The sequence below is a fragment of the Petaurus breviceps genome, unplaced genomic scaffold (genome assembly GCF_028583685.1).
Source record: "Petaurus breviceps papuanus isolate PSGF00001 unplaced genomic scaffold, PetGlider_PUasm1.0 90617, whole genome shotgun sequence".
Taxonomy (NCBI): domain Eukaryota; kingdom Metazoa; phylum Chordata; class Mammalia; order Diprotodontia; family Petauridae; genus Petaurus; species Petaurus breviceps.
Genome location: NW_027187287.1, coordinates 4,059,362 through 4,072,322, shown reverse-complemented (window position 1 = coordinate 4,072,322; position 12,961 = coordinate 4,059,362). Strand labels below are relative to the sequence as shown.

General features: G+C 43.5%; 1 protein-coding gene across 8 annotated transcripts in view; it reads left to right on the top strand.

Annotated features, from left to right (window-relative positions):
- BAIAP2 (BAR/IMD domain containing adaptor protein 2) overlaps positions 1–12,961 on the top strand; it is a 403,422-nt gene that overhangs the window by 385,861 nt on the left and 4,600 nt on the right. For 2 of the 8 annotated variants that reach the window (XM_069064100.1, XM_069064101.1), the window contains exon 14: positions 986–1,020. In XM_069064100.1, coding sequence (XP_068920201.1) covers positions 986–1,020 — 35 coding nt within the window. Of the gene's footprint in view, positions 1–985; positions 1,021–2,336; positions 4,324–5,434; positions 5,485–9,889; positions 12,793–12,961 lie in introns of those variants that run through there. The other 6 variants (XM_069064106.1, XM_069064105.1, XM_069064104.1 and 3 more) reach the window with 6 other exon arrangements.

The window sequence follows — 12,961 nt, the reverse complement described above, 5'->3', positions numbered from 1 at the left end:
GTTGTGAAATCAGTCAATTAGGGCTTATTCCTTCTGAAGCTCAGAGGGATAGGGAGCTTTTCTAGCCTCATCCTCTATAATTTATGACTTGTGGTGTGAAGTTACAGCTTTTCCCAAGAGAGTTTGCGTTGTTCCAGAGATAGTACCAAGGGTACCCTCAGATGCTTGAAGTAAAGGCTTTCTATCCTTTTGTGCATCCTTGGCTGTACATCTCACGTGCATCTCACCATATGAAAGCATTCAGCTTGAATAGACAATTACACGTTCCAGTTAAATTTACTGTAAAACACTGAAGCCACGACTCTGATGATTGACAGCTCCTTGGTATAGTTCAGAGTTACTGCTGTGAGATTATACAGCTGCTAAGTGCCCAACAGAGAGGTTAGGAACTCCAGCCCCAGTCTTTAGGAGCAGCCCAGGAGGAGGCGGAAAACCCTTGGCGTGGTGAAGGCCTAAAAAAGGATTTGTTCTGTGAAGTTTGGATTCAGTCAAAGGGCTGCCAAACTTAAGGACCTAGAGGGCCACATGTGACATCGAGGACACAGCTTCCCCATCCCGGCCTACGGGAATACACCGAATCTTTTTTCCCAATGCCTGAAAAAAAAGTTAGTTTGGTTCACTTTAGCTTAGAAGGGTGCCTTGATCCTCTTCCCCCTCCTCAACTGGTACATATGTAATTTAGTGCCCCGTCATCTCTGCCTAGGTCTCAGCACAACAAATATTTTCTCATACATTCTACCTTGTCTTATGGGATATATTACCTTTCTATGCCCACCTAAGAATTAAATAAAGCCACATCAATAAAGAGTAAAAGGAAAGAGCAGAGAACCCATCCCATATTCTTTTCCAGAATACTAGAACCCATCTCTCTCTTCCTCTGTCTCCAAGAAGTTGAAACTGGCCCATTCTCAGGGTTGTCCTTGCTAATGTGTAACTCTCCAAAATCTTTCAACTGACCTGTCAATTATTCATTTGCTTCCCCCAGGGCCTAGATGACTATGGTTCCCGATCCGTGAGCAGGTAAGAGGGCTTTCTGTTTCTTTGTTTTCTACATTACCTTGGGGTTAACATGCTACTTTTAGACTCAGGAAGATATGGAGTTCATTGGCCAGGGAACTGGGGTGGGTTGTTCTCAAAGGCAGAACATCTGTAGCTTGTAAAGACCACCCCCACAGGCATGCCTGGATGGTAACATGGAAAGAGTGGGAGAGAGATCTAGTGGGTAGGGTAGATGGGCTGATATGAGGGATCTGGGCCTACAAAAACATTTATGAAGAAATCATGTTCAGGCTGTTAATCACTGATCTCTAGGGATCCTTTCCTCTGTCAGAACATGCCCTCATTGACTCGTTTTCAGAGCCCTTTCTTGGGGATCTGTTTTTCAAGGTTAGAGGGCTTGCATCCAAGTTGCCTGGACAAATTCCTGGGCTATTTGAGTGATAAATAGGAGTTCCCCTAACCCTGTTGCTCACTCCTTTACCCAAATTAGAAGGTATACATTTGGCTTTACCTACAATTGTCCTGTTGGTGATGGGATAGGGTAGAGGATTTCATCCCCATTATTACCTTTCTTTGATTATGGCATTCAGAGGGGTCACAAGTTGACCCTTCATGGAAATTTGAGATCACTACAGTAGACTACCAGAGTTTTTTCCTGGGCCTACATTTTAATAGGTTGAGCTGGGCATCCAGCAGAGGGTGTTAGGGCCCCACACCCATCTCATTAATTATCAGATACTTTAACCCCTGTCCTTTCACCTCAGTGTGGCTCGGTAGTCCCTTTTCCCCACTCTCCTGAGGTGAGCCAAGAAAAGAGATCTCGATTTCTTGTCATAGAATCTTCGAATTGGAAGGTTCCAACCCCTATGTGAAGTATGGATAATCTCTACACATGAAGCAGGCCTGATTGTAAAGCATTGGGATTTCCTGTGACTTCTGGGCAAGCTTGGTTCATCTAGCAGACAGATCGCCTGCAGAAAGATGCAGGGAGTTTTCCCAGCTCCAGACTTGGGACCCATGGCCCAAAATAGGTGGTCAACCTAAAAAGGCAGAGAATAGAATCCAGCTGAGGTGACGCAGCTATAGCTTGTGCTGCTCCCTTCTCCTGTTCTTCCACCCTGGGAGTGGGAATACCTAAAGAAACTAAGTAAGAGTCCATGGAGGTCTGCCAGGGAGGGACGGCCCCTGGAGCTTCAGAAAAGAGATATTGCATGGGAAGGGTGGGGTAGACCTGTGTGCCTAGGGTGCAGGGATGGGGAGGAGCAGGGTCTGTTGTCCTTTGGATACACCATGAAGTGTTCGGTCTGCCAGTTCTCCTGTACTTTTCTGTTTCACAGTGGCAGTGGGACTCTGGTCTCAACAGTGTGAGGACCCCTTGACTAGAAATGGCACCTGCTGCTTTGAAGAGATTTTCTGCTTCTCTTTCCCCTCCCCCGCCTTGATTTCTCTGATTTATTTGGTCTCTCCCTTTTTCTTTTCCCCCTTCTTCAACTCATTGGTTTGTTCTTGGGTAGACTTTTTTTTCCCCCCTGCCTTTTGGTTGGTGACATTTTAAACTCTGAGATCATCAAGGATCCATGGTGCTGCTTCATCTCTGTTTCTTTATTCTTCGTCCCTGCCCTGCCTCCAACTCTGGTCCAAAGCCTTTCAGAGTACAAACTGCCCAACCGGGGGCTGCTCCCTTGGGGAGCGGCAACTTGGATGCAGTGTCTACAACCTTTCTGCTGCCTCCTTCTCCCTGCATACTTTTGGATGTTGACAATGCACTATCCCTTTTCTAAAGCTCTTTCCTGAGCCATGTTTAGAGTCTGAAGGCAAAAACAAAAAAAACAAAAACAAAAAACCCAACTCCTCAGAAGATAAAGGACTCCCTCCATTGCACCCCAAAATGCAAACACACTCATAGATACCACAAAACAAAACACATCCAAACCCAATATGCATGGACTATTGTGTATGTACTGTTACTTTTTTTTTTTTTCAATATGACTTTCACTGGGTTCACAGCCCAGTTTCTTTATTAGGAAAGGGAAGTCAGACTAAAGACTCTAGAGAGGCTAAGGTAACTTTCTTTTTGAGGGCAGGCTTGAAATGCAACCCCCACCCCTCAACCTGTCCCCTTATTCCTTTGCCCATGGGTGGCATATAGAAAAGTGGATTGTCAGGCTTTGGCCCATTAGGAAACCTGGCTGGCTCTCTGTGAAGGAGAGTTGGGACATCATGCCCATCTGCTTAGGACCCAGCCCAAGGGGCCAATCAAAAGCGTCTTTCTCAATGAAGCTGTTTTATAAGTGTACATAGAATATATATGTGTGTATATAAATATATATATATATATATATATATCTTTTTGTAGCAGGGTATTGTTACCTCACTTTAGCGCACCTGGGTAGGGGCTGGGGAAGGAATATGCACCTGACTAAAGAGAATTCCAAAGACCTTGATCGATTGATCGATCTATCTATCTTACCTATAGTGATAGATAGATAAAGATTATAGGTATAGAGATATATATATATTTTTTTCCTCCTTCCTTTTGGAATTATTCCTTAAACCAGCTTTGCAGATAGTCCCTACCATGTGTCAGCTCTCCTTCTTTATAGGGATGTGGTAACACAAATGACATTCAATGATTGGACCTCATTTCTCTGGGCAAGTGGCTGTTTGCAAGGCTGCTTTAAAAACCCAGGCCCCAGGCTGTCCCTTTATAGGGAGGGGTGGGGTAAGCAGGCAGTCTCCTGTTGCATTCTTTCCTAAACACTGTCCATCTTTTTTGTATGTCTTGGTCACTTTAGAAACAAACACATGGGACTCAATGGCTACTGGTATTGTTTCTTCACCCACTGAATTCTGTCTGGGAAGTGAGTGAAGGGCCAACAGCCCCACTTTACCCTTTCCGTGTTGGTGAAAGCCTTTATTGTGAAGCCGTAGACACTTCCTTTTCCGGTGTGATTTTAAAACCTCCTGCCTACCTGTGGACTAGGATATTGTTGGCAATACAAGTGATATGTAGAGAGAGAAAGCAAGAGAGGGGTTCTTGTTTTGTGTTAAAAGGGGTGGGGGGAGGGGGAAGGCAGAACACGGACTTGTGTACTAAGAGCCCTCCGTGTTGGGGTGATGATGTTGCTAAAAGATCTTAAATCCAGGGGATTTTATGCTCAGTGGATTGAATGTATACACAAAATAGCAAAACTTGTATGAAGATTGTAAAGTACTGAAAAACCTTTTTTTTCCTTTTCCTTTTTCCTTTTTTTTTTGTCTGAAGAGAAACGTGCCCTGTACTGGAGTAAATTGTTTGAATAAAAGTTTTATTTATTGCATTGAGTTGGGCTTCAGTGACTTTTTTGAGTTTTCCTGTTTTGTCAGTAACCAGACTTGGGTATTGGGCATGTAACAGAAGAGATGGCTGCATATCTAGAAATACCTCCACAGAACACTTCCAGTGCCGCCTTGAAGCACGGAGGTGTAACCCTGGCTTCTCAGAGGCTATGCACCATCTCTGACAGCATCTAAGCAAGCTGCAAAGGCCTCAAATATGGGCTCAGTGATGGACTGTGCATGTTTATTAACCCCGGACCACCATCCTTGCCACAGAGTGGTGACACGTCACCAAATTGGCTACATCGTGATCAATTTTTTTGGCTGCATAAGCTCTTGAAGAGAATGCATCCTTCGTAGAGGCCATGCATGTAGACATGTACAGCAGTATGATAGAGAGAGAGCTGTTTTTCTCTTTTCCCTCAGTGGATTAGTATTTCCAGTTCACTGGCATTATTTCTCTTCTCTGGATAACTCCTTGGAGTTAATATTGTGAGAGGGAATGGTTACTGACCTGATGGCCTGGCAGAATAACTTAGTATTATTCTTTTTTAAGAAAGCATTCTTTTCCCCTCCCTAGACAAACAAGAGAAGGGCTAGCTGATGTGAATGTAAGAGTGTGTGTTTATGAGGCTTGGGGTTGGGGTGTAGGAGACCAAGCCCAGAATTCCCATCGCTTTAATTCTTCAGTTTGAATGGAATTGGAGAACTTACCTTCAGGGGCATTTGATGTTCTGCTTGCTAGGCTGCTCTTTCCTCCAGTTGTGGGGCACACATGCTCCATGAACTTACAAGTGAACTCTTAGTGCCACCTGAGCAGTTGACCTAAAGGAAGAGAATGTTTGATTTGCTGTTTCTTTCCTCTACCCACCTCCCCCAGGTAGGCTCAGGCACTCTTGGGCTTCTTTCCTCTGTTTGTGCCATTTTTTCCCCTCCAAAGAGTAAAAAGTGTGTTTTTCATGTTTTTCTCAGCAGAAGCGGTGTGCAAACAAAGTTCTCGGTGCCAACAGCTCCATTGAGCTCCTTGTTTGTCCTCAGATTAACAAAACGCCCTTTTGCTCACCCGGGCTGTACGGGCTCTACCTCTCATACCAACTGAATTTTGTTTTTATTGCAGCGCTGATGTTGAAGTGGCCAGGTTTTGAACTGCCCCCCTGACTAGAGTTAGTAAGTTGCTACAAGTCTTCCATGTGCCAAACGATCCTCACTCACGCCCAGTGGCTCTGGACAGACTCCTCAGATGTTGGCCTGCTTGAGCATCTACCAGGATGGGTGAGGGTGGGGTGGGAGTTGTGGGGGTGGAGCAGCAGCACTACTGGCCCCACCTGAGCACAGAGTCTGGTCTGTTCTCATCTCTGAAGCTTAGTAGCCAATGCCTGAGAGTCTGTTGAGAGCCGTGGTTTCTTCACTTGGCTCTAGTCCTTTGCTTTTACCTAAATCCATTGGGAAAAGATTGATTCCCTCCTTGGGCCCTGAAAATGGATTTTTCTCCTCCCTTTTCCTTCCCTTCACTTTCCTCTCGTCTCCATTCAGTCTAGAAGCTTCTGGTTTCTCTGTTGCCAGCCGGCCACATGTGTAGCTGCACGCCCATGCCCAGAATGACCCTGGTTGGCCTCAGCATCCTCTTCTCTCTGCACACTCCTGGGGTGTGGGTCTGACTAGCTCTTTGGGATTTTCTCTCCGGCTGCTGCCAGTGCTACGCTTCTGCCACCAATCAGGAATGAGTCATTTACCAGTGATCAGGCTTTCTTCAGAAATGCTATCATTAGTTCTCATCCAAAGCAGTTTAACCTGCTTGAGGATTTCCTTTGGTGTGTCTTCCCTTCTTGTATCAATGAGGTGTACAGCATTTAGCTTTTTCTCAAGTGCCTTTTTCATCTGCACAGTCTGGCCTGAGCCCTGGCCCCTCTGAAGTAGGTGAGTATTGCCTTGAGCAAGCAGGCCTGGGGGCGGAGATGATGCTCCCTCAGCCAATGGGCAGGGAAGGGTGTGGTGTCCTGAACCCTGAGCTGTAGTTTCCCACTCCATCTTGCCCTGAGCCTCAAGAGTGGCAGCATTTTGTGGTCTGTTTCCAAAGAGTTGCCATCTTGACTGGACCTGCTACCCAGGGAGCCAGAAGATGAGTGTCTATCCCGGCCCTTACCCCAGCAATACACACATTCCCTCTCCAAATTTAATCCATCGAGTGAACCTTGAGTAAAATGTTCGTTTGGTTGCTTTGGCTGGGAGCCTGCCTTTGTGTAGGATGTGAAGTTGGTACCTAGTTGGAGGTGTGGATGAGTTTTTGTTGTTTTTGTGTCTGTCGGAACTCAGGGTCATGTTGTGAGAGTCGCCAACTGTCTGGCAGCTTTGGCTCAGTTGAGGGGATGCTGTGCCAGGAGCCCTAGGAGGCCAGCTCCTCTGTCCTCTGCTCCCCCCTCAACTCAACTGGTGTGATTCTGTTGTTGCTTGTCTGTGGTCATCTACTCCTCTCCCCACCCCACCAACTTCCTGCTCTTCCAGCTGGGTTCCAACATGTTTTGTCTAATCTCCCTGCCTCTGTTTTCAGAATAGTTCCCTATCCCAAAATTTTAGAATGAGAAGAATTAAATTTCCCAGGCCAGTTGTCTAGCTTAGAGAGCTGCTGCTTCCATACCAACCCTTATTTCAGGGAGAGATCCCTGCCAGTCTGAGGAATAGATGGCTTCCCCTTGAAACAGGTCATTAAATAGAAAGGCAGTGAGGGAATCACCTTATTGCTATAAATAACTCTTCTAATAATAATGGCTTATCTGGATATTGCACTTTATAGTTACAAAGCACCAAATTAGATTTCATTTGATCATCCCAAATAGCCTTTTGGGATACTCAGGGTGTGGGTATGGTATAACTCCCATTTTGCAGATGAAAAAACGGAAGACCAGAAAATCTGAGTAATGAAAAGCGTGAGTAAACCAGGATCAAAACAAGTCTCCAGACTTGCAAATCTGTCCCATGCGCTGGGACCTGACAAAGGCAAAGTAGCACTCACATCTGTATTTTCCCTCTGCCCCTCCCACTGCCACCCCGACCTGGGCCCCCTTGAAACAAATAGGGCTTCATTTCCTTTCCCTCACATTCTTCCACAGCAAGCATAGCATCCGGGTTTGAACAGGAGCATCTCCTCTCTTCCTAAGATTTAACTTCTAAGCCCCAAGCTTGGACACTTTGAGCCATGTGGCAAGATTATGTCTTCTAGCCACTGGGCCTGGCTTCCGTATACCTCTCTCCCTTATCTTCCCTTTGGGTCTGTTTCTGACCCTTCCCCTCTAACCCCTACCACCTCATTCAAGGTGGATTGCCCCAAGCACTTTTCCCTCCTTCCCCTTTCACAGAGTAAGTCTTTATTATTAGGGGATTCCATCAAAGTTCTGCCCTCCAAGGTATTCCCCACCCTTCCTGGGCTGGGCCAGGCCCCATCAATACTTCCAAGGCCTGGTCACCAGCCAGCAGGGCCACAAGAGAGGTTCAACAAGAAGACATTGAAAACAGCTCTAGGCCATAGTTGTGTCTGGAGCTTTCTCTGCCTCAGACCCTACTGGGAAACAGTATAACTGCTTTCAAGTGCAGGACTGTCCCTGACACATTTCCTTGGAGTTTTATGCTAGGAGAGGTGTAGAAAGGAAGTTCAGAAGAGGCCTGGCCCCTAGGGAGCTGCTGACCAGGATGCTGGCTTTCCTGTCGAGGACAGTGGAGTTGAATGCCATCTATTCTAGATTCTGTGTGCCAATACAGAAGGCTCGTCAGAATCAAGCACAGTCCCCAAACTCCTGCTAAGTCTAAGGTCACTTCTGTTCACATTTTCCCTTCCTGAGGAATTGGTGCAATATGTTTCAGTGAATTTGTCCTCTCAGTTTGCATTCCAATCCAAGATCTAACATGTCAAAAATCCTCTCCAAAGAGGCCACTCCACAAAAGATAACGAAGTGTTGATTAATCCAGGCCCTGATTTTGCTGATTCCCTGCCATACAGTTAACCTCCACCCAGAGATAACACTGAATTGGGTACAGTATTGGAGAGTTATTTTGGAAACTGCCAAGTGTTTCATTTTGCACTCTTTTGGGGGGGTAATTTTCTAGTGCCTTTTACAAATTTAAGGTCATCCTTAGTTTTTGAAATGTAAAAATGTTATTTAAAAAAACTTGGTTTGATCATTGAATATGTTTTACGTTATTAATTTTTTATGAAGGAGGTTAAACCCTTAACTTCATTGTGTGAAAGAACTCTTGGTGTGGAAACTGCCTGTAGACCTTATAGCAGATTACCTGGAGCATTGAGAGCTTCCATGATTTGCCCATGATTGATTGGTATGTGTCAGAGATAGGGCTCAAACCCACATTTTCTTGACTCCAAGACTGGCCCTCTATCCTATACATGTATAGGTGTGTATGTAAATGCATGTATATATTGGTTTACTATATACATATGTGTATATACACACATATTTTTACCATCTAGAGATATATACATGTTTATACATATCAATATGCAATATACATAAATGTATACACATGACATATAAGTATATATGTGTGAATGCAAATGCATGTATATATTGGTTTACCGATCATATATATGCAAACAGTTTTACCACATTTGCCAAATATATACATGTTTATATATAAAATATGTGTTTATATGTATAAACATATAATATACATATATCTGTAAACCAATTTGTATATATAAACCAATGTTTACCAATTATATGTTACATATACAAATAATTTTTACCAAATTTAGCAACTAAAGCTATATATACATATATTTGTACATATAAACATTTAATGCACATACACATTTAATATACATAATCATGTATATACATATATGTCTCGCATTTATATAGCATTTTTAAGGTTTGCAAGCACTTGACAGGTTTCTCTTTATTCTCACAATAACCTTGTCAAATGCTCTTATGCCTGCTTTACAGATGAGGAAACTGAGTCAAGCAGAGATCTAAGTAACTTGTCCCAGGTCACATAAGTGTCTGAGGCCAGGTTTGGATTCAAGTCTGCCTAACTCCAGGCCCAATGCGCTAGCTTTCTCACCACCTAGTTGACCCTCTATCCTTGTCATGCTGCATGTCACACAAATTCAGCTAATCACAAGTTCATCAACTAAATTTCATTTTAATTTTTTTCTTTGTTAACAACAGGAGCAACCAACTGTGTGGTGCTTTTAAAAACCTGTTCATTTGTTGTTTTTTTCCAGTTGGAACAATAGCTTCCACCCCTCAAGCCCTTTTGATACAGAGCATTGAGCCTGGCTGTCAGGAAGAACTGAGTTCAAATTTGCTTCAGACACATACTAGCTGTGTGAGCTTGGGCAAGTCACAACTTCAGTGTTCTCAGCTGTAAATGTAGCAGCTGCTTCTTGTTATTAGCATCAAATGAGATAGTCGGAGAAGCTCTTAGCACAGTGCCTGGTACATAGTACCTGCTTAATAAGTGCTCCCCAAATAAAATCTGAGGACAGGCCTCACTAAGTTGGAAGAGGCTGATCACCACAGTCCTGGGCAATAGCTGCTCATTTTTTTTTTTTCAATCGTAGCCTCTACTCAAGGAAGACTGCATGCTAAAGTGAAGAGATTGAGAGAATGGAAATCACCTGGGGGTGAAAAGAATCCTTGCCCCAGTGAAATCATGATTCTCACCCAGGATGAGAAGACAAAAATTGGAGGGCAGAAGAAACCACAATATTTAGGGTGGAACAAAGAAAATGAGGTGTTTTGTTGTCAGATAGAGAAAGCCTGCCTTCAAAAAGCATGATGTGAAGGAGTCACAAGATGAGAAAGAAAACCCTAAAACTCACTGAAGACAACTTTTGTCAGGTGGATCGTTAGAGAATCAGCTTCTTTTTTTGACAGCACTCTTTGCTTTTGTTGTCTCATCCTTGGGCTGATGAAAACCAAAGATTTGTCTACTCCAGGGGTTCTTAACTTGCAGTCCCTGGAACCCCAAGGGGTCCATGGATAGATTTCAGAGGTTCTGTGAACTTCTCTTTTAAACATTTGCACTCCTTCAATGTAATTATTCTCTTTTGTGATCCTGTGTGTTTTTATGCATTTAAAAACATTCTGAGGAGGGAGTTGGTAGGTTCACCAAACCACCAAAGGCATCCACAGTACAAAACAGGTTGAGGATCTCTGGTCTAGACTGAGACAGTCTTCTCTCTGTCATATTCTTTTATCTCTTTCATATTCCCATTTAGGCCAATTTCCTCTTTTTCGAGAAAATCACTTTCTAAGCAAAGCTCAGTTTCCAACTTTTGACAGTCTTGCTGTATCTGGGCCATTTGATGGCTGCCAGACAGAAGCCTGCTGCCAGACTTTGTAACAGTTAATAACTTGAAGAAACACTTTACAATCATAAGAAGTTCTATAGTTGAACCAGAAGACCTTCCTATCACCTACCACATTCCCTTTTCCTTTTCCTCCTCTTCTCCCTGGTCTTTTTTTTTAGTAAGGATCCCATCCAGTTTGACCATAGAGTATCAACACTTTTGTTTTAGTCTTTGAGTTCATTTTCCTGAAGTAAACCTCTCCAGAATGCATACTCTAACATCGTCCTCCTTTGTGTCCAATCTCACAGTGTCACTATGGAGCAGGTGCAGAACTTGGAACACAGAGCCTTTTGCAGGAATGAGGCCATGTCTCCATCGTGGCCTCCCGTCTATCCAAATGTTTATCACAAGTACCTGTTGTGTGCAAAACCCCATGTCAGGCACTTACATATGAGTTAGTTTTTCTTTTTCTTTTTTTTTTTTTGAGGGGGCAGGGCAAGGCAGTTGGGGTTAGGTGACTTGCTCAAAGTCACACAGCTAGTAAGTGTATCAAGTGTCTGAGGCCAAATTTGAACTTGGGTCCTCCTGACTCCAGGGGGCTGGTGCTCTATTCACTGTGCCACCTGGCTGCTCCATGAGTCAGTTTTTAAAACAGTTAACCTGTTTGAAGCACTGTGTAAATGCTAGCTATTATTATTACCTGACTATTGGTCACCAGGCCAAATACATTATGACTTTCTTTCAATTGTTTTTTAAAATTAATGAGTATTTTATCTCCCCTTTTTGGGGGGGGGGGGGAAGGACAAGAGAGACCAAGAAGCAGAGACAGAGAGAAGAAAAACCCTTGTAGTAAATAGGCATAGTTAAGGAAAGTAAAGAGGAAGCTAGTTGGCTCAGTGGATAGAGCACAAAGCCTGGAGTCAGGAAAACCTGCGTTCAAATCCAGCCTCAGACCCTTACTAGCTGTGTGATCCTGGGCAAGTCACTTAACCTCTGTTTGCCTTAACCCACTGGAGAAGGAAATGGCAAACCACTCCAGAATCTTTACCAAGAAAGCACCATGGATAGTATTAGCATGCTGTGGTGTACAGGGTCACAAAGAGTTGAACACAACGGAGCAACTGCAAAACAAAGTAAATTTACTCATTTGCCTGGTAAATTGGGTAGAATTTTAGACTTGGAAGATCAGAGTTCAAATTCAGACTCAGACACTTACTAGACCCAGAGCAAGTCACTCTCAGACTTGCCCCACCAGTAAACGGGGGGAAATAATGCCCAGCCTCATTCAGGAGGCTCTAATGAGAGAAAAAATGTTCAGCACTTTGCAGATTTCGAAAGCCCAGTATAAAATCTGGCTATTATGTCCCATTCTGCATTTGGAGTCCTTCCCTTCTGTGCTGGGGGAGGGGTGGGAAGTCATCTTTGGTCACTGCATCCAATCAAAATGCAGCTTTCATAAGTAACTGCAAAATACTTCCTAAAAGGAAAGGAAGATTTCCGCACTCAGATTCAGTCAGAAAATGGTTTGTTCAAAGATGACTCCAGTGATTTCATGCCTTCCTATCGGTCTGCATTTCCAACTGGTGGCCATTTCTTTGCTCCAGAAGAGAGTATGTATACACACGCTCGCATACACACACACTTTTTCTTTTTTGCCAGAGTTCACACCTAGTCTACAGAGGAAAACACTGGCAAAGGCTTTGGGCTGGGTTTGGTTTGGTTTTTCCCTTCACAATAATATGGTTACTTAATGACAGGTGGTGTTCCTTATACACATTGTAAGAATTGTTCCCTCAGGCTAGATTTTTTTTTTTTACTAAAGGAAGGGACAAGAAGAAACATGATTTGATAAATACATTTACCGCTAGCCAGTATATAAACACTGGGACACACACTCAGTCACTGCATCCCCTCACATGGTAATGATCAGCTCTCCTGCCCAGCAGGTCTTGGCCTCACTTTTAAGGCTAGGCAACTGATTTTGCCACAAAACACTGTGAGGGAGTTTTAAAAGGAAGAAATTCAGTAAAAAAAAAAAAATATATATATATATATATATATATGTATATGGTTAATTATCCTGAATTATATATTTGCCTTTCAATGAATAAGTAATAACTTGCATTCATATATAGCATTTTAAGGTTAATAAAGCAACTTTGCAAATATTATCTCATTTGATTGTCACAACAACCCTGGGAAGTGGTGGTGTTCGGTTGTTTTTAATCATGCCCGACTCTTCGTGACCTTATTTGAGGTTTTCTTGGCAAAGATGCTAGAAATGGTTTGTTATTTCCTTCTCCAGCTCATTTGACAGATGGGGAAAATTGAGGCAAACAT